The following is a 20,724-nucleotide window of genomic DNA, read 5'->3' on the forward strand; positions in this document are numbered from 1 at the left end:
ATCCTCAAGCGTGCCAATGAAATGCAACATCACATTGAAGCGTGCGAGTGGGCTGAAATTTTCATTGCCGATGAGTTTAAGTACAACCCTTTGCTGTCTTCTTTTGTTCCAAAGTTTTCTGTTGGCGAGTCATCAGGATTTCATCTCCCAAGCAAACCTGGCGAAGAAAGTGAAAATGGCGTACAACAGTGTCACTTCAAACCTGAAATTGTTTCCTTGATTTCCCAAGAACAAGCCGACTTTCTCAGAATCACTCCAGATTTTCCTTTTGTTCCGCCAACGTTTTATGTTGGCAAGTCATCTTGGTTTCATCGCACGAGAAAACCAGAGGAAGAAAATGCTGCAGAACAGCATCATCCCAAATTTTCCTTTGCCATTACGCATGCGCAAAGGTCTCTCGAAATCCGCGCTCAAGATTTTCTAAGAGATCGTGGACTGTCAGATGACCAACGATACATGCTTCTGTTTCACGGCACAGATCATCAAAGTGCCGCCAACATTTTAAACAGGGGAATATATCTACCTGCAGGAAGACAGAAGCGGGACTTCAGCAGTGGAAAGGGGTTTTATGTTACAACAAGTTTGGACCAAGCGATCAAGTGGGCGAAAAGCACGACTTCAAAGCCCGCCATATTGATTTTTCAAGTGAAGCGCAATGATCTTCTGAATGCTAAAAAACTGGATTTGACCAGTAACTTAGAGGAATGGAGGAAAACTGTTCATTACTTTAGGTCAGACGAGGGACCAGCCTATATAGGAAAGGAAATACGAAAGGCGTACGACTTGATTGAAGGACCCGTGGCCACAGCGAGCAGTTCAGGTGTAACAAGTGACCAGTTGATGTGGCAGCCAAAACATTCATCTCATCAATTATGCTTGATTTCAGATGAATTTGCCAAGAAGTTTTATCGAGCCCTGCAATTTATTCTGCTTGATCTGGTTTTGTGAATTTTGGCCCCTCCCATTGGCCTAAAGTTGTTAAAGATGTTGAAGCTGAAAAAGGAACAATTTTTCAGTACTTTTATCACTCGTGAAAATTCTTGCTCACCTTTCAATGTATCCATTATTACAACAGCTCAGCTTAGTTCGTTTGTTGAAATCAATAACATAGGACAGACTGCGTCAGTCAAAATATGTGCCTCTTAAGGCTGCAATGTTCTCAGCGAAAGCTTGTTAGGTTAGGTTCTCTTGACACTGTTTCTAGACAAGCGTGATGGAGGTCTGGCGATTCTGAAACCTACACTGGATTTTGTTCAGTACAGCCAACTTTTGGTAGCCAGATCACTTGTCAAAACGGATGGTCCGATCCCTATTCGTCTTCTCACCCCACTTCATATCCAAGGCAGGTCTACAAAAACACTCTAGCAGTGCTTTGCGAACCAGTAGATGGAAATCAGGCAGTTGGAGACCCGTGGTTACGGCAGAATGAGACGGATGTACGACTTGCTCGAGATCAGCAGAGATCTCTACCCTTAGAGCTGAAGAAATTGCTAAATAGAAGTACAGATGGTTTGAACGATGAACAAATCGGACAGTTGATTGAATTACTCAATGAACATCAAGCTGTGTTTGCCACCTCTACAAACCCTTTCGGCCATATCAGCATAACTCAGCACAGGATTGTCACAGGGGAGTCAAAACCCATCAAGCAAGCACTGAGGCAACTTCCCCTACACTTGAAAGAAATTGCAGAGGAAGAAATAGAGAAAATGCAAAGCCAAAGGCATTATTGAGCTCTCATCGAGTCCCATGGTCTTCTCTTGTGGTCCTTGTGCAGAAGAAAGATGGAACAATACGCTTTTACATAGATTACCGAAAGGTGAATGGGGTCACCGTTAAACACTCTTATCTACTTCCGAGGATTGATGATTGTCTGGATGCACTGTCTGGGTCGCACTGGTTTTGTACATTGGATTTGGCTAGTGGTTATTGGCAGGTAGAGATGGCAGAAAAGGATAAGGAGAAGACAGCACTTTCCACAGGTTCTGGCCTGTATCAGTTCAATGCGATGCCCTTTGGTCTTTGCAATGCTCCGGCCATTTTTGAGAGGTTGATGGAGAGGGTTCTCATGGGCTTACCTTACCAAGTATTGCTGATTTTCCTGGACGATGTCATCGTGCACACTAAGTCATTTGAAGAGGTCGTGAGGTGCCTACGACTCGTTTTTGAACGGCTACAATCTGCTAATCTAAAGCTCAGCCCAAAGAAATGTTTTCTTCCAGAGGAAGGTTACCTTTCTGGGCCACGTTGTGAGTGGAGATGGAGTGAGTACTGACCTGGGTAATTCAGAGGCTGTCAGTGCCTGACCAGTTCCATGCTCAGTTGCAGAAGTTAGAAATTTTCTTGGCTTGACATCCTATTATTGCCATTTCATCTATGAATATGCCCACATTGCTAAGCCGCTACATGAGTTGACTGAAAGTGGAAAAAATTCTTATGAATGGAGGCCTGTAATAAGGCTTTCTGCACTTTAAAGGAGAATCTTGCCTCAACTCCAGTCTTGGCATACCCAACCTTTAATGACATGTTTATCCTGGACATGAATGCAAGTAGTGTGGCAATCGTAGCTGTCCATTCACAAGTTCAAAATGGAACTGAAAAAGTAATTGCATACTACAGCAGAGACAGAATCGAGGCAAAGCACATGCCCGAGAATGATTCGTTCTGTGGTGCAGTTACAAGGAATGGAAGTCGGGACGTAATCTAGCTGCAGGTTCCTCTCAAGAAATGGACCTCTGGATAGATGGAATAACAAGAGAAGACCAACAAAATGAGCAACGATGTGACCCCATTTTATCACCTGTAATACGCTGGCTGGAATCTGGACAGGGGCGACCTAAGTGGGAGCAAATTTCTTCCCTTTTTCCAGAGCTTAAGGGCTATTGGGCACAGTTTGAGAGACTTATCCTAAAGGATGGCATTCTGTACTGCAAGCCTCCAACGAGAGCAAAGCATAAAATTGGTCATTCCTAAGAGTCTTCAAGAGAAAATGTTGTTGTCTCTGCATGACTCAGTGACAGCTGGTCATCTGGGAGTGGAGACCCTGCGGCATGTCAAGCAACGGTACTGCTCGAGTGGAAGCAACCGTGATGTAAAGGCATGGTGCCCAAACTGCCTTAAGTCACATCTCAAAGAAAGTCACAGAAAACGTTTCAAGCCCCACTACAGGTTTACAATGTGACGCATAACTTGAGAGGCTCGCCATTGATGTATTGGGACCTCTGCTGGAAACAGACCAAGGAAAGTAGTACATTTTAGTGGTTAAGGATTTCTCGAAATGGATGGAGGTGCTTGCCATGCCTGAACAATCTGCCGTGACTGTGGCACATCTCTTGGGCATTGAGGTTATTCCCAGGTCTGGTGTTCCCATGCAGATTCACACTGACCAAGAAGGTAACTTCAAATCGGTGCTGTTTAAGGAAATGTGTAGGCTGCCGGATATCGCGAAGACTCGGACAACACCCTTGCATGCACCCACAATCAGATGGAATGGTGGAACACCTAAATCGTACATTTGGAGGCTACGTTATCCAAATTTGTCCAAGTAATTCAGCGGAACTGGCATCAGCTACTACCTCTTTTGCCCATGGCTTCCTTGACCGGACTGGCTGTACACCAAATGAGCTAATGTTTGGACAGGATGTTAGGCTACCTGTAGATCTAATGTTCAGTTGTCCTCTGGTTCAAGTCACACCACCAGATTCCACTGAATTTGCCTGGAACCTGAGGGAACAGGTCAGCAAAGTACACCAGCTTGCCCAGGACAATCTGAACATTGCAAGCTGATGACAAACGCGATTATATGACCAAAGATCTCGAGGAAATTCCTACCGAGAGGGGGAGAAGGTGTGGTTGTACAATCCTCAGAGCAAGAAATGCCAAGCCTGAAGCTACAAACTCCATGGGAAGGTCCTTGGCAAGTTACCAAGCAAGTTACAGGACATAGTATATCAAATCCACAGGACCCCCAAGGGAAAGCCCAAGTTTGTACACTATGACCGCCTAAAACCGTTTCATAAAAGACAAGTGTCCAGCCAATAATTTTGAACGTTGGACCCAGGAATGCTTTTTCAACATTGCTGTTTGTCACGAGTTAACATTTCAGTTTGATTAAGACATTTGGAACGGTTCATAGTTACATTTAAGTTACATTTAAGTTTAAGTAAGACATTTTCAACAGTTCGAAATTACATTAGAGGTATTTTCGGAAAGGATTGTTTTTTATTAATGCTTCGCCTTTGTCGTTGTCTGTTTTGATTGTGTAAAATGGGGTTGTTGGCTTTAGAATGACCCTTGATGCGAGGACGCATCTCTTTTATTGGAGGGGGGGAAATGTAATGAAATTTATAGAGGGATTGCACGAGCTAAGGTGCACGTGCTAAGATGTATAATGGTTATATTTGAATGTGACGCTCGCACAAGTTCTAAGACTAAGAGACAATTATATGGTGAGTAATGAATGCGCAATGCACTCGTAATACAGGATATGTGTGTGTGAGTAGACTTGCCGTGTACAAGTAAGCTGAAAGTTAAGAGTCGAGTAATTAAACCGTTGGCTGTTGGACTCTTTGAGCGGAAATTGTTGTCGCCCGCGCGCGTTACAATATGTTAAAAAAACTTTTCACAAAACCAATGACATCCTCTAGAGATAGTAAATAGACGACACTGAAATTATTCTTCTGCATATAAGCGTATATGAAGCAGACATCCCTGATCTGTCAGTATTTCAATAATAAAGAATCCAGAATTTCCGTATGAACGATCTTCAGATGGCTTTTTGCCAGCAGAGCATTTTATAATCCTGTCGAAGAATCCTGACTTAAGGTGAATAGTTCAATTTCCATCTGTATTTGAAACAAGTATTAATAATAAAACAAACATTACATCAGGTTCCCGGTAGGATGAAAAAAAAAAAAAAACATGAAATAAGCATCAATTTGAGAATGTACTCTTATTTCCTCGACAGATGCTCTTAAGACACACAACAACGTTTTTCCAATCAAAACCTTTCCGAAACCATTCAAACTCCTGCAAGATTCTTCGAAAACAATAATTTGGCATATTTGGTGAAAGCTGTGCCTGGTCATATGAGAAAGAGAGATAGAAAACTGAGAAAACATTGTAGCCAACAGATGTGATTATCCAAGCAATGTCACGTCACGTCATGTTGAAGAACGTTGGAAAACGAGTCTGCAATGTCCTACACTTTGACTTGGTGGCGGTCAGCAGTGAGAGATCGTAGAGGTTCATAACTGGGTTCTTAGCGCTATGTTTCTGTCAAACTTGACGCTTAACTCAAAGTTGTTTACTCAAAATGTGATGTTTCATGAAAGGATACTAATTAAAAACTGTAAAAGCAGTTATTTTCATTTAAACTCGCGCTTAAAAGGCGAAAATCAGTTATTAAATCTTGAGGTGTTTTCGGACTTACCTCGAGAGATTTACTGTTCCGAAAGCTTCGGAAAAGTCACACACGTTACTTACTAACGCACCTGATGACATATTGGCGACTAGCTAAATCCAGTAACTAAAAACAAATGCTTTTAACGGCCAATGGAAGCCAGTGGCTATTAAATAATACCTCCTTCGGGTTATAGCCCTCCAAAATGTTTCACTGCCTTTTTTTAAGCAAAATTTGTTTCATTTAAATGTTTTTTGCGCCCAAGCTTTCCAAGTTCATGTAAAGTGCTCACCTTTTGGTATCAAACTTTTGTCCAGGCATATCAGCTCTGTCTGCATACTTATCTTCATCCTCGCTGTCAGGCTCGTCCTACCACAAAAATGCCAAGACTTTTAATCCAGATAAAGTATGTGTAGTTTTAGAAACCACAAAAGAAATGTTCCAATTACCCCAGAGGCTGGAACTTCTCAAAAACTAGATTGCTGCGGGATGTTACTAAAACTAGTAACGGGGAACGGGGAACGGGGAACGGGGAACGGGAGTCTAGGAACAAGTGTACAGCGGTAACCCGCCTGAGAATTCAGAATGGCGGACAAAGGAAGGGAATGTGGCAAAGTGATACAGCTGTAAACAAGAGTATCTACTGGCTTTGTCCCCAGATGACCCCAGGCGTCATTTCATACTATGTTTATCCCAGTACCAATCAGACTCTGCTCTAACAAGAATGCATTGGTCATCTGGGGACAGCCAGTGGAAACTCACAATTACAACTGTAAGACATCCTCATATTTCCCAAAATTCTTCCCTTTTTGAGCCTTTTCTTTTTCTTTGTCTGCCATTTTGGATTCTCAGGCCAGTTACTGCTGTACACTTGTTCCCAGACTCCCTTTCCCGGTTCCCTGTTCCCCATTCCCAGTTTTAATAACATCCTTGGCTGTGTGCAAGTAAAACTCAACCCTATACCTTTTCCCAAAGAAATGCAATATGTATGTAACCTTACTTGAGATTGTATTAATTTCATGGAAAAAAGACACCCAATCTCTTACTAGCAAAAATGCAGTGAAGAGAAACTCTTTTCCAAAATATATTCTATTCCTTCAGCAAGACTAGTGTATCACTACAAAGTGAATACGAAAAGAAAAGAAGAGAAAAGCAAATGGCAGAGTTCGTTTTGAATGGAGAGTTCATCTTGGCACATGTTTGATCAAAACTGATTAAAGGTACCTTATTCTCACTACAAAATTTCGCGAGTACTAAATTTCCCAATTTTTGCGATATTCAAAAAATTGTGGAATTTCATACTTGCAAAATATAGGACACACGAACAATCAAATCTAACTCTCTTGATTTGTTTGCTTTTGTTGTTGTTTATTCATGTGGTGAAAGAATGCAAGAAAGCGATCATTCATGCCTGAGTGTTCTATGTTGTGTTTGGTTTCTACACTTGCTTAATATATATGTCATTTAAATCGTACAGTGGCAGGAAAAGGGTAGTGTTGGTTTTAGGGTTAAGGTTAAAATTTTGTTAAGGGCAAAGCCAAGCGCTTGCATTAGAACACATATAAGGGCTAAGCTGTGGGTTAAAGTCAGGTTATGCCCCAGGGTTACAATAAGAAGATATATGCAAATTAGCATTAGTTCTGAAAAATAACTTAGCTATTACATTTGCACTAAAAATCCCCAGGAGTTTTAAGGCTTTTGTACAGCAGAATTTTAGCTGATTTCTTCTTCCAGTCAATACAAGTGTCTTACCACGACTTCAGGCTTTTTTCCTTCTGCTAATTCCTCCTCCAACCTTTCCGCTTTTAAGTGTTGTTTGGCCTAGAAAGACAACATCAACATGTAAGGCTGATTTTTCTATGGTTGTGTAACAGTTCACAATCCATTGATTGTCTTTTGAACTTAAAAGCAAGGCTGTGGTCTAAGAAAAATTATGAGGAGCCAGAGGTTCCAAACCATGAAATCTTAGATGCCCACCACTTAAGTTTATAAGAAAAAAGTAACTTTTTCCAGTCACTCAACGGCAAAAGTTAGTCACCCGTGGCACCCGGGTGCTTCTAGAACACAGCCCTGGGTATGGTTATGGCTGTCTTTCAGCCTTCTACTGACCAGCTGACCTACAGTGATCTGAACAAGAGCCTGGTGCCCTGCAAGAGCAACAGGCCTCTAACTTACCATTTCTAACTTGGTATATTCCTCCACAACTTTCTTGTAGTCTTCAACATTGTAACCATTCCACCTAAATGGTATTGAAAAAAATATTATGAAACTAAAATAAATCAACAAATGTAAATAAAATACATAATTTAGAATATAAAAATCAATGTTCAAAGCAAGAATGAAGTTCTAAGGAATAAGGTGGGTGAGATATTGATCCATGAAAAGGATGAGAGTAAAAGGAAAATGGGATAAGGAATGTAGTAATTAAGACGTAGCAAGAAAAGGTAGCAGAGAAGGGGCATGTGGCTGGGGAGAAGGGGAGCCCTAGAAGAAGGAGGGGGAAGAAAAATACAATGTGAGGGATTAAGAGTTGTTGAGATCAGAGGAAGTGGAGTCGGATGAGTAGGATGGGAGAAAGAGGATGTTACTATGGGTATTGAGAGAGGAAATAGGCACGTAGGAGGAAGAGTTGTTGCATATGAAATGAGGCACATGGAAAGATAGAGAAGAACAAAATGAAAAACTGGGAAAGGAAGAAAGGTGTTGACAAAAAAGCTCAGGAGCTCCTATTAGGTGAATGTGACAGAGGAAAGGGTCAAGGAATGGAAGTTGAAGGAGAAGGATTCTTTTTTTTTTTTGCTCTTTGTTTGTAGAATTATGAGAAGGCGGAAGATTAGGAAGAGGCACTGTAACTAATAAGAGGTAGAGTCATGGAGGGAGAGAAAAAAGAGGATTTAGAGGAGTTTAAGGTAGTGGTGCTGATGGAGGTTGTTGGATAATTTTGTTGGATAATTTGTTGGATAATTTTGGAGGAAAGGAAGGGAAAAGGGGTTGAGGGGATGTGGGAAAATGAAGAGAGAAGATAAAAGACAGTTAACATTTTACTAGTCAATATGATTATTTCACCTGTCTCTTTTTCCATCATAATCAAATGAAAGTTGTGGCTGTAGTTGTTCATCAGGTTTGATATCATCACCAGTGAACTTGGCACCAACTCTTCTAGGTCTCTGCACAAGTACAAATTTCAGACATGAGTGAATTAATACTACATGTACATGCATCTTGTACAGGAGTTTTAACAAAATTGTTTATAAGCTGCTGCCGATTTTGTAATACAGTGTAGGTGGTTGTGGCCATGAAAGAGGGTTAAGGTCCCCTTTCCCTAGGGGTTTTGGGGACATGTACCCCCTCCCCCACCAAAAAAAATAATGAAATCTAGCATCTACATGTAGGAAATGCAATTTCCTGTGTTCTGGGCATCAAAAGGACTACTGTTTGCCTGTACACTTGACAGCACATTTTGAGTTTGAACAGCAGTGTATCTAAGGCAAATCTTGCAAATGAAAATTATCTGAACAGACGTTAGTATGAGACTCTACATAAGTGGTTGTGGACTACTGGTAACTGGCTTTTATTGGGAACCTTGATAAAACATTTAAATTCAGAACTGCATCTTGAACTCTCCCTTGACTGTCTTACTGTACATTGTATACACACCAGTTGTACAGGGCATTCAAAAAACAAAAACAACAACAACAACAACAACAACAAAAACAATCTAAAGAACAGAGAGTGGAGACTGTTTAATGATTAACTAATAAAGTCAGAATGTACTACAAAATAATCAGGGCTGTCAATAACGGCCGTAACCCATGGCATATGTTGTGGCTGAGCATGCTTGATGGGCCTTTGATGTTACATCTTCACTTGCCTGTAGTTGATACAATTCATCCATAAAGTAACAAGTGTGTTACAGGTGTGAAGATCAAGGCTACTAGTGAGTCAAAGCTTAATGACAGTCCTGATAATTACAATATATTGAAATACCTCAAGACAGTGTTTCTTCTTGTGAGTCATTGCTCCACAGTTTTCACAAGCTCCTTTCCTGAACTTAGTAGCAGCAGGGGCCTATAGGACAAAACACTTTTCTTAAACATCATGTATAGAACACTTGTAAGACTGATTCTATTTCATTCATATCCTAACATACTACCATTATTCTATTAACTTACAACAGCTTGAGTTCCTCTGTTATACCACTCATTTAAAGATGAAAATTGTTTCTGTTTTTCTTCTTGAGGTCGTTGATGTTTCAAGGTTGGTCTAAAAATGTAAATCAAAGTTATGATTTCAAGTAGTAGCCATGGTGTTTCGTATATAAAAAGCTAAATAAATTAGTAATTATTAAAGGTGGTTTTCACTACTAGCGACTTAGTCTTAGTCAGAGTCGTAAATTATAGGTACAGAGTGATACGATCTAGTGAAAATAAACCAAGAGAGCCAAAAGCAGAATACCAATTCTGCTTATGGTCCTGTTACTTATGATCTAGTGAAAACTACATTGTTGGAGTTGGAAGCAGAGGTGGAAGAATAAACCAATCACAATGCTAGTCAAAATCACCCTAGAGTGAACTTGGGTCAGATAAACTGGCCCATCATAAGTTCCATAGCATAAACTGAACAGGAGTATTCCTAGTGGATGGGACACTAGTCTACCACAGGATACTTCCAAGAGTCACCAAAGTTAAAGAATTAAAATCAAAACAAATGTAGTGCAAAACAATATACAGCAGCTAGCTCAGTGCAGGGTTCTCAGGAGAATGCTGCAGCCAATGGATTTCTATAAACTGTACGTGGACCTTCTGCAAAGACAAACAGCTTCCTGTTTCAGCTTGAAAACACAAGGCTTTGTTTATGTCTTAGTAGCCATCAAGATTAAAAACAAACTACTCAGAACCTTCAAGAGGTATGTTTTTAACTCTTACCTTGAGGTGCCATAGTACCAAGGAGCTTGAGAGATATACTGTGGAATATGAGGATTAATATCCCTGAAAGAATGAACCAAAAAAAAAAGATCAAGATTGGTTTCCACTTGGGTTATAAGCCTTAATGCAAATATAACATTCAACAAACGCAAAACGTAGCTATTGACGAAGACCTCAACGTACGTACACGTACCACAACGCGATCAGAACGAATTCAGTTGACACAGTGCAGTTTTCTCACGGAGCGCAACATACAAACGCACAAACAATCGTCAAAAGCAGCGCAAGTAATAACTTACTTTCCTTCTTCATCAGTCAATGCTGGTGCTGTACCAGCCTTTCTCGCTTCCTCAAGCTCTTTCTCTTTACGCCAATCTAGACGACTTTTCTTCTGCGATTCAGTTTTGGCCGCCATCTTGTGTTTGCTTTCCCATAATCCATTTCAAGAGACTTGTGGGAGCTTGTGCGTAGCAGAGCGACGTCACTTCCTTCTTTCTTTTTAGTAAGGGAGGGGTAGGTGGATTATACTAGATAATAAATACTTCTTTGGGACTTCATGAATGTGATAGAGTACAGATATTTCGGAATAATTGCTATCACCTTCTTTAGTTAAATAATCTTGATGATAAGATATCTGGAAAGCTTAGGGATGATAAAACTTTTTCCGGAAAAAAATAATTCACTTTTACCCTACCCGGGTGTAAACGTCCATGTCCCACTGAAGCGAGTCTGTAGAGTAACGTAGTAAAGAAAATTTAGCGATGGAGTCCACGAACGTTTTCTTGTCGATTTTCTTCCTATTTATTTCGAAAGTAATCGCAAATGAGGACTCAAGAGGATATCTTCGAAGAGAGCATTCAATTTTTAAAGGTGAGTTAAAATGTTTTTCAGTAGATCTCACGAATTTGGTCTCTTTTGAAATATAACTTTTACAAAGTCAACAGAATCTGGGAAAACGTAACGTAACATTTCTGGTATCTTTGATGTCCATTTCCTGTCAAGAGGAAGTTATGTTCTCTCACAGCGCTTTTCTTCGTTAGATTAAGTGCGTGGTCATTTTTAGAGTGCAATTTTATTTGGCATAACATTAAACCAAGGAATATAAAAAAATAAATTCAGTGTTTGTACAATGTAGATTTCTGCGACTGGGTTTCCATGTGACCTGCATGTGTTCGTAGCTACATGTAGCACTTGAAGTTCGATCGAATAGATTTTTCCATTATGTAAACATTTTGGTTTTCTGCTTTCATATATTCGAATCAATTTTGTTCAGTCATCATACATTGCAATACTCAGTGTGTAATACATAGCGTTATTGGTTGCCAATCAAGGTACATGTAGTGTTGTTTCGTGTTCTGGATTTGCCAGAATCATGAAGATGGTGCTCCAAATTCTTTAAGGAATTAATGCGTTTGAGGTCTGAAAAACTACAAGTCATGGCTAGTAGATGCACAAGCAGAATGCGAGTGCATTCGTAACATAGGAACACGTAGGAAAACACAGGAACAATATCTTCCTTTTGGTCTTGGAATGTATAAGTAAGGGTACATGTAGACTTGCAGAAACGTCCTTCATCTAATATACTCTTGTTTATTCATTACCCGCTGGAGGAAGGACTTTTCATAATAGATTGCCGCCAGTTCACGACTTTGTCCCTCACTCAGTCGTTTCAAGACCTTCACAATCCCACTTCGTGGACTAAAACCTCTCAGCTTGCTTCACTTGCTGAGCTATTCCACCCTAAAATTCATGAGGTCAACTTGCGACAAGTCTAAAGCTAGGATTTCACTGTACATGTTAGTATTATTCATAGTATTTGAGCTAAATATTTACCTGCAGGCAAACGATGTTACTGGTTAATAAATTTGTGCCTGGAAAATGTGTTGTTTGAGAAAATACATGTACCCCTCCCACAGGAGGTTTGTAAGTTTCTCTCCCCTCCCCCTCCACCTTGGAATTGTCAGTAACCTTCCTTGGGATGGGTATGGATATTTTCTGGAACTGCAAATTGTGCCATTATGATTTTAGTTTTACATTACATTCTCTATGATGCTCACAGTAATTCACACACCAAGTAACTCTCTAGTAGGTATAGATTCAAACGTTTTCAAGAGTGGATAACAATTTTGCCACCAAATGAAATATGAAATATGTTTTCATTGAATGTTCAGGTCTTTTTCAGTATTGTTTTTTTCTCTCTTTCTAGGTGCTGGACCTTCTATTCCATATTGGGATTTCCATGGAAGTACATTTATATCAAGTAGCTACATCAGATTGACACCTGACCATCAGAGCAAGAGGGGTGGCCTGTGGAATAGTGTGGTAGGTGTCTGCTTATTTGATCTGGTAACTTGTCAAGGGAGGTAGGATGGCCTTTAAATACTCTGGATGGAGTGGTACAGGTTTTAGCCCTGGCTGGGGACATTGTTGAGTACTTGGGCAAGACACTTCACTCAACTCACAATACTGTATATACCTCTCTCCACCCAAGTGTATAAATGAGTACCAGTGAATTTAGTGTTGGGGGATAATGCTGTGATGGACTGGCATCCCATCCGGGGGGGTACGCATTATTTGATTATTAAGCTGTGAAACTGGATTTGATTATAAATGTGTTGGTGACTTTACTTCTACAAAAAATGGCAGCAAAAAGGGATTAACAGGGTTTCGCATTTGATGAAAGATTCAGACACCTTCCTATCCTTTTCTGAATTCAAAGATCGGTATGGTATCACTGAAACAAATTATCTTGCTTTTTATGGGCTGTTATCCACTTTAAAAAAAATCAAAGTACCTTTACACAATAATACAAATATACAATACGAAAGCTTTTATACGAAATTTATGAAAGCAAGTAAACCAAGCAGACAGGCCTATAAAAAAATAATTGGTCTTAAACAAAGGTGTCCAACCAAGAGTCAAGAAAAATGGGCTACGGATTGTGCCTTTGAAGCCCATGAACCAATAGACTGGAGTGCGGCGTACCAGCTATCTTTTCAGTGTACAAAATCTATAAAACTAATTGTATTTCAATTCAAATTGCTGCATAGACGACTGGCGACTAATGATTTTCTTAAAAAAGTAGGAATAAAAGATAACGATCTCTGCAGTTTCTGCAAAACTGAGAAGGAAAGCCTAATTCATCTTTTCTGGTCCTGTAGAGTTGTCTCTACCTTCTGGCAAAACTTTAAGGAGCTTCTTGTAAGCCAAAATCTTGCGTTGAGAACATACAACCTTTCTTTAAATATAGTCTTAGGCCTAAGGCCAGACAAATCAAAGAATAAACAGAAACTTAATTTTAATTTTCTTGTGGCGAGATATTATATATGGTCCTGTAGGACACGCAACTTGCCCCCTGAAATGAAACATTTCTCTGTCTTTCTGGCATGTCACAACAGCCTCAAAACTGGAGCAGCGTCAAATGATAATCTTTAGAAATCTAAGTGGGTGATAATAATAATTAAACGTATTTACCAACAAGCAACTGTATAAAAAAAAAAAAAAAAAAATGAAGAAAACCCTAAGGCTAACACTGTGCACGGATATTATTGTACTGTAGGTCAACCTTAACAAGTGTTGCACTTGTCAGTATTGTAAGTAACGTGTATTGTATGTAAGTAGTAAGTAGTCTTTTTAATTAATTAATTAATTAATTAATTAATTAATTGATTAATACAATGTAACTTATTGTAGTGTAAGTAATGTAAGTAATTGTATTGTTAGTAATTATCCAGTAAGTGATGTAGGTAATTGTCCCATAAGTAATGTAAGTAGTTGAACTGTAAGTTGTTTTTTTCCCTGTCTTTTGCAATTAAAAAAAAAAGAAAAAAAAAAAAAAAAAAAAAGACTTTACTTGCGTCTTTCCTGTCAGCCATGCCATGTTAAAGACTGGGAAATGCTGCTTCATTTTAAAGTACATGGTGTTGGTGATATGCTGTTTGGTGATGGATTTTCATTTTGGTATACCAAGGAAAGGATGCAAGAAGGTATGTAAGATTGCTAATTAAATAAATGACAGATACAGATTTAGCCAAGCCTAAAAGCGGAGCTCCTTATTATAATAAGTTAACCTGACTTGAGCCTGCAATCCAATTGAAAACCAGTAGCTGGGCAACAGTCAACTTCAAAGAAACATTGTGGCCTTGATGAGCTCTAAACCTGAGCCCATGATGTGGTTACGTGATACTGGTCAGTGGATACCTTGTTTTGACAGGTGTCAATTGACAATAACACGGATGTCCAATATCAAAGTTGTATGCTGTAAACCAAGGCTGTTGTGCCTCAGTCCATTAGCTGGAGAATTGGCTGCCATGGTGCGCGATCGATGTCGTCGTAGGGTGCAGGCACCCCCGATCCATGGTGCTAACGATATTGATCCTCCCCTTTCTTTTCAGGCGATGTATTTGGTAGCAAGGATTATTTTTATGGTCTTGGGATATTCTTTGACACCTACAGTAATCACAATGGTGAACACCAGGTGAGTTAGAAAAATATCCTATGCACAAAAACCTCTAACAGTTATTTCCCAGGAAATATTCTATTTCATACCCTTCCATTTTTTTTTTTTTTTTTGGTTTGATTTCCCTATGACTTCATTATCACATTGCTTTCTTCTTACTTATCTTTTACAGCATGAGCACCCTTACATTTCTGCAATGATTGGTAATGGTTCTGTTCATTATGATCATGATCGAGATGGAACACTTAGTCAAGTGGCTGGGTGCTCAGTGAGTATCTATCTGTGTTAGTTATTTGATTCCATGAAGGTTTCCAAAAGTAATGACTTCCAATACTTAAAGTAGCACTTAAGTTCTAAAGATTTTATGGTTGTCCTGCAAACCTCAAAAACTCTCAATCTTAGTAGTAGTTAGTGTTTTCTAGCAGGCATTACAGTGTTTTAGCAGGAAGTCTGTGTATCACAGTTTTGGAGGCCTTGCGAGCCCCATGGTGCAATGAGGATTGCCAATTACATCTAGTACTTAGCAATGCTTTTATGATGTGAAGTAGGTGGCTTCTAATTCCCTGGTGCAGCACCCATTAGAGGACAATAAAAGAGGTTTATTAAACAATTTCTAGAGGAAAGGCTTGTAGACTGCTACTATCATAGCTGCAGTTCACAACAGAATAGCCAGACGTCGTAAAACAAGACAAAATACAAGAATTACAGTGGGCACACTTGCCTTTGGGGTGATGAGCAATGAATATATGTATTGTACCAAATGAGGTATATTTACAGTATGTGCATTGTAACTTTTTTTGAACTGTAGGCAAATTTCCGTGGGAGAGGTCATGACACTTACGCTCTGATCCGTTACTCAGGAACACAGAACCGTCTTACAGTAAGTCGATGACTTAATTGTATTCTGATGCAACTACAATTTGAAAGAGCTCCAGTGACATGGTTTTTCTTTTGAAGTTAATTTTATCATGGTTCTCACTTTCAAGTCTTTCTTGTAAAATCCTAATTGTGAGACCATGCAAATGAGAGCTATTGAACAGTACTTTTGTGTGGTACTCTTAAATATGCTCTGAGAGTTGCTTCCAATTTGTAGTCATTTTAGGCCTGGGTAAAACTTGTCAGTAGCATGTGACCATTCAAATGAACACTATCAAGTAACACTGAACATAGCATGGTGTTGAGTCCTAACAAATCAAATTTAAATTTCATCATCGTCATCGTCATCATCATCATTATCATTGTTGAGTGGGAAAAAGTGATGGTAGGCATCACATCAACTAACTTCTAGTAGGATCAGGACTGTGGGTCACATACTACACTTAGTTTACTGCATGTTTTCTGTTTAATTGTCAGTTGTTTGTCGACGTCGACAACAAGAATGAGTGGACGGATTGTTTTGATGTGAGTGGAGTTAAACTGCCGACTGGGTTGTATTTTGGAGCGTCAGCAGCCACTGGTCAACTTGCAGGTATTTATAAGAAGCTAACTACTTTTTTTGTTTGTACATGTCATTTTTATGATTTCAGAGTTCACACTGAAGAAAAACGCATTTTGTTGAAAAATTGATACTCAGATGGAGAAACAAGACTGCAAAATAACCTAATCCTAGTTCTCTTTAACAATTACATTAATTTATGAGTTCGAGCTTTCAATCGCGTGATAGTAGACGAGGGCGCAGCCCTAGTCAACTTGTTTTTAGTAGCAATCTACTAGTTGTTCAAAACTTTATCTAAATAGTAATACTGATTACTCTAATTCGAAAACGCAAAGAAGCGTTTTGTTAGCAAGCACGCATTGCTAAGCTACTCACTATCTACAGCAGAATAGACGTAGCCAATAAGAGAACGGCATTAGTGATTGAAAGCTAGTAGATGCAACTAGATAAATGTAACGTACGTGTAGTCTTGAAATTGACTTGTTTTTGTTATATTTTGACAACATACGAACAACGCAACCAAGATCAATTAGAGCTATTTATCTACCCAAAGTCAAGTGTTGCAAGTACAAAACATAGGGTAGACTTTTTAATGGCAAAGTCTGCCGTGATCTTGAAAATCGGATTCCAAAATATGACGTCAAGTGAAAAGAGAATCCATATTGGTTATTATATTAATTCCTTTATAATATTTCTAACGGGATTTTTTAGAGAAAAACTTCAAATTGATTGTCAACAGAATGAATTATATTGCTCGGTCTGCCAGGTCTGATTTTAATTTGTGAGAACATCCATGTCTAAGTATTCCAACGGATTCGATGAGATTTTACAATGAGAATATTTTACCGTTTGTTAACTACCATTAGGAGTAGCGAGTCAGCTATTCGATTTGACAATTATGATAATAATTTAATTTACATTTATTACCAACAAATGTCTGCGAAACTTTACATCATTGAACAGGGTTCATTAATATTGTGGGTTTTTTTTCTTTGCAGACAATCACGATATTATATCCATGAAATTCTATGAAACTGAAATTCCAGTCACGGCAACTGATGATGAAGGCGATGTTGATCGCTCCAGAATTGTGCCTGTCGCAACTGGAGCCGAACCGTACAGAGGTATGGAAATTCTTGATACAATATTGAGACATTTGTTTGCGATAAACACATACAAAATTACATTCACATCAATGGAAACTTTAAAATGCTCAAAATAATAGCGTTCTAAGGTAGAAAAACACTGACGTTATAACAAGGAAACCCAAAACACCATCCGTCGGTGCCGTTCTAGTCGCTCTTTTCTCTAGCGAAGGTTTCTCGAGAGTCGTCTTTCGTTTCTCGCGAGTAGAGTATTATTTCTCGCACGGCAGGTCTCGTTTCTCCAAATGATTAAACGCGTCAATTGCGAGACTTTTTATCAGTGGGGCCTATTTTACCATCGGATTGGAGCACGATGCTAAAGTTCCATAAATATAAATTATATGGTATTTGATATTGCTATTTTGAGGTTTCTTTGGTTTACTTCTACGCTGTGAAATGGCTATTACCTATAAAACAGAACTTAACCCAACTTTTGAAGACCATCAGAATTCGTACGTGAATCTCACTATGTCCGCAAGCTTGCTATAATTTTATTACCTTGCACTAGAAAGAAATGAACGCAAAGGAAATACCAACTTGTTTTACTGAAAAGAAAAAATAACGAGTGAAAGATTCAGAATTTTATCAAAATGGCAATGTTTTGACCTGTCATAAAATCAAATTTGATGATCTCGATTCCATCCTAGTGGTGCAGTCAAACTTCTTCCCAAAATACGTATTCGTTAAGTTTCTGTATTTGTTGGGAAAGAGAACTTCCGACGGTCATCCAGAACACTTAAAATTTAGACTTCCCTAAAGAATTCCTGCTCTCTTTCAGAACGTGTTGAAGACGTACAGGGGAGTTTCTCGTCAAGGACTGTCAAGGTTTTTACATGGCTCTTCTGGTTTGCTCTTGTTGCTTGCTGTGTTATTGGAGTTTCTCTCTATGTCTACCAGAAACGCCAAGAAGACTCCAGGAAACGGTTTTACTAAGAGACAGGCATGGACGTTCAGGATACTTCAAAGTGATCCAGTTTTGTCCGAGTGAATAATGCTTTCTGTTTTCGCGCGCTCAAGGTCGGAGAGAAATGGATGTTTACTCGGACAGATTTAATTAGGAGAAAATGTTTTGAACAATTATCACTGGAAACTTCAGTCACTACATGCATTGTAGACATTGTGCGTTTGAGGTCCGGAACAAGAACAAGTTTTGGTAAATTCTTAATATAAAACTACCTGGCAGAGGTTGTTTATATTAGTTCTAGTTTCATTTTTGTACGTTGTGTTGTTCGGATTGCGCAATGCCACAAATCGAAGACGAAAAAAGCAGGCCCTGTCCACACTGCACCGGAGAAATTTGAAAGCGCAGATTTATTTCTACAGTTAAATCTACCGTCCCGACCAATCCGTCACGAAAACGGAGCTTTTCGAAAACGCTCTTCAAACCGGAAGAATTTGAAAACGAAGCTTTTCTAAAACGGTGTAGTTACAATAATCGTGTGACTTCCCTGACAAGGTTTTCCTCAAACACAAATTTATCCAAACTGACCGGTGATTGTTAGGTTTTGAAATTCCTCCTGCGTTGTGTGAACGGAAGACATTTGAAATGTTTTCAGAGTGAAACCTCCGTTTTCAAAATTCTCTGGTGAAATGAAGACGGGGCCTAACACTACTGCAATACAATGGAACCTCGATTTAACGAACTTCTACATAACGACGCCCCCCTTAATATAACTTACGAAATTCTTCGCCCGGCCAGTAATAGTAAAATATATGTTTAAGAACCCCGATGTATTGAATCCTCGTCATATGGAACATATTTTGCTAGTCTTTTAGCTCGTTATATCGAGGTTCCACTGAACATAACTTGGGACACCTGTGGGGAAGGGACAGCCAAATGACTATTTTATCATATCAATATTCCGGATTCGCAACCATTAGAATTTATGTATGTATGATTACATGCTAAGTGGAGCAAACTGAGAGTGATCATAATAAGTTACTAAGACAAGAGAATGTTTGCCACCACTTAGCTATCTTGTAAAAGAATTTATATGTACTCTTGTGGTTTGGAATGATTCTAATACTGTTCCATTAAATTATCAGCTTGTTAGAGGTAGCTTATTTTAATATCCAGTGAAAGATTTCATATGCTCACTGCCGCTTCCTAGTCAGCCAAATGTAGAAGTTTAATTGCAAGGTTGAAATCTCTTTCCTCAAGACTTGGTTACAAATGAAGACAAATTTGCACGTGAGTGATTATTACATGTATTTTATAAATAACAGACTAAAAAATATACCTACAAAATAATTTTCTTTTTATCTAGCGGAAACTAGATGTCATTTAGTAGCTTTTAAGGCGCTTAAATTATTTACCGCTCCAAAGACGTCGGGAATTTAGACTGTTCCCAGCCTCTATTTTTCAACGCACGCGAAGGACTGAAAAAGCGCGCGAAGCACGCGGGGGTGGGAGCAAGGAGGCGAGCGACGCGAGCGTCCTCACCCCTACCCTGTCAAGTCTTCCGTTTGTGCTGGCGTCCAGTTCTCTCGCGATTCTATCCGCGCGGTCAACGATCGAATAAAAATACGAGAAAATAGAGGGCTGGGAATGGTCTATCGGAAATTCGACCCTATTGGATTCTGTTTGGTGTTGTTAGTTGGAGCGTAATTAATCGTGTGGTTTTCATTTGAGTGTCGAATTAACAAATTGACGTCAGTTTTTCATGCATCTGTCCTGTTATTGATCATGAATTTCGTCATAACATTGTCAAAGTAGCTGTGGATCCATGAGGCGATAGCCGAGTGGATCCGCAGACTACTTTGACAATGTTATGACGAAATTCGTTGTCATTAACAGGACAGACGCATGAAACACTGACGTCAATTTGTTTTTTACGATGACAAATTGTCATATGTCCGCTCTCGCTCGCTGATGCGTTCCATAATTTATAAATTCGTATGTCTGTCCGCTTATTGACAATGAAAATTAGCCAATGAGCGCGCGAGAATTTCGGCAGTTATCGTAAAAAAGTAATTGACTTGTTCGCATTCGTTTTCCCGCGCTTCGCGCGTCACCTTAAGTTTTGATTGGTTCACTGTATTGTCTGTGTCCTTTGTAATTGGCCGGAGTGATTACAATTGAAAACCGCTCTAAACGAAAATTGAACCAGTTCAACTAGTCAAACACTTCATCAATACGGATTTTCTCGGGTCGAATTTTGGACGTCTCCCTCGAAAGAGAGAATTAGTTTAAAAGGAAGATCTGTTTACTGTGTTACAGTTTCTCTCTTTCTGAAAACGTCTGGTATCACGCATTATGTAAATCGAGAACTCATGAACTCAATCCAGGGAAATCGGGCTTAAAACAAGTCGCAATGTCACCAGATCAGTCTTTCCTCCACTTCTTCTAGTATAGGGGA

General features: G+C 39.3%; 3 protein-coding genes across 3 annotated transcripts in view; 2 read left to right on the plus strand and 1 right to left on the minus strand.

The window, feature by feature from the left end:
- LOC145477890 (uncharacterized) overlaps nt 1-5,694 on the plus strand; it is a 6,378-nt gene extending 684 nt beyond the window's left edge. Inside the window, exon 1 of the mRNA XM_081455758.1 lies at nt 1-5,694. This exon is cut by the window's left edge and continues 684 nt beyond it. Coding sequence (XP_081311884.1) covers nt 1-948 — 948 coding nt within the window. The 3' untranslated portion in view covers nt 949-5,694.
- LOC145477891 (pre-mRNA-splicing factor SLU7-like) overlaps nt 1-10,829 on the minus strand; it is a 35,825-nt gene extending 24,996 nt beyond the window's left edge. The window contains exons 1-8 of the mRNA XM_081455759.1: nt 10,626-10,829; nt 10,327-10,389; nt 9,574-9,664; nt 9,389-9,469; nt 8,468-8,568; nt 7,577-7,640; nt 7,154-7,222; nt 5,694-5,770 (exon numbers count right to left, since the gene is read on the minus strand). Coding sequence (XP_081311885.1) covers nt 5,694-5,770; nt 7,154-7,222; nt 7,577-7,640; nt 8,468-8,568; nt 9,389-9,469; nt 9,574-9,664; nt 10,327-10,389; nt 10,626-10,741 — 662 coding nt within the window. The 5' untranslated portion in view covers nt 10,742-10,829. The remainder of the gene's footprint in view (nt 1-5,693; nt 5,771-7,153; nt 7,223-7,576; nt 7,641-8,467; nt 8,569-9,388; nt 9,470-9,573; nt 9,665-10,326; nt 10,390-10,625) is intronic.
- A 197-nt stretch (nt 10,830-11,026) lies between these two features.
- LOC145477919 (vesicular integral-membrane protein VIP36-like) lies at nt 11,027-19,423 on the plus strand. Its single transcript, XM_081455796.1, has 9 exons — nt 11,027-11,196; nt 12,533-12,648; nt 14,198-14,312; nt 14,721-14,803; nt 14,958-15,053; nt 15,594-15,665; nt 16,139-16,253; nt 17,219-17,344; nt 18,144-19,423. Exons 1-9 carry the CDS (start codon nt 11,088-11,090, stop codon nt 18,296-18,298), a joined length of 987 nt encoding a protein of 328 aa, XP_081311922.1. The 5' UTR covers nt 11,027-11,087; the 3' UTR covers nt 18,299-19,423.
- The last annotated feature ends 1,301 nt before the right edge of the window (nt 19,424-20,724 follow it).

Source organism: Orbicella franksi, chromosome 2 (genome assembly GCF_964199315.1).
Source record: "Orbicella franksi chromosome 2, jaOrbFran1.1, whole genome shotgun sequence".
Taxonomy (NCBI): domain Eukaryota; kingdom Metazoa; phylum Cnidaria; class Anthozoa; order Scleractinia; family Merulinidae; genus Orbicella; species Orbicella franksi.

Bases quoted from the DNA above. Each gene is read 5' to 3' on its own strand.
- LOC145477919 (XM_081455796.1), top strand. From the start codon at position 11,088: ATGGAGTCCACGAACGTTTTCTTGTCGATTTTCTTCCTATTTATTTCG. The intron at 14,804-14,957 runs GTGAGTTAGAAA...TATCTTTTACAG, and splicing joins ATCACAATGGTGAACACCAG to CATGAGCACCCTTACATTTC. The intron at 15,666-16,138 runs GTAAGTCGATGA...TTTAATTGTCAG, and splicing joins GAACACAGAACCGTCTTACA to TTGTTTGTCGACGTCGACAA.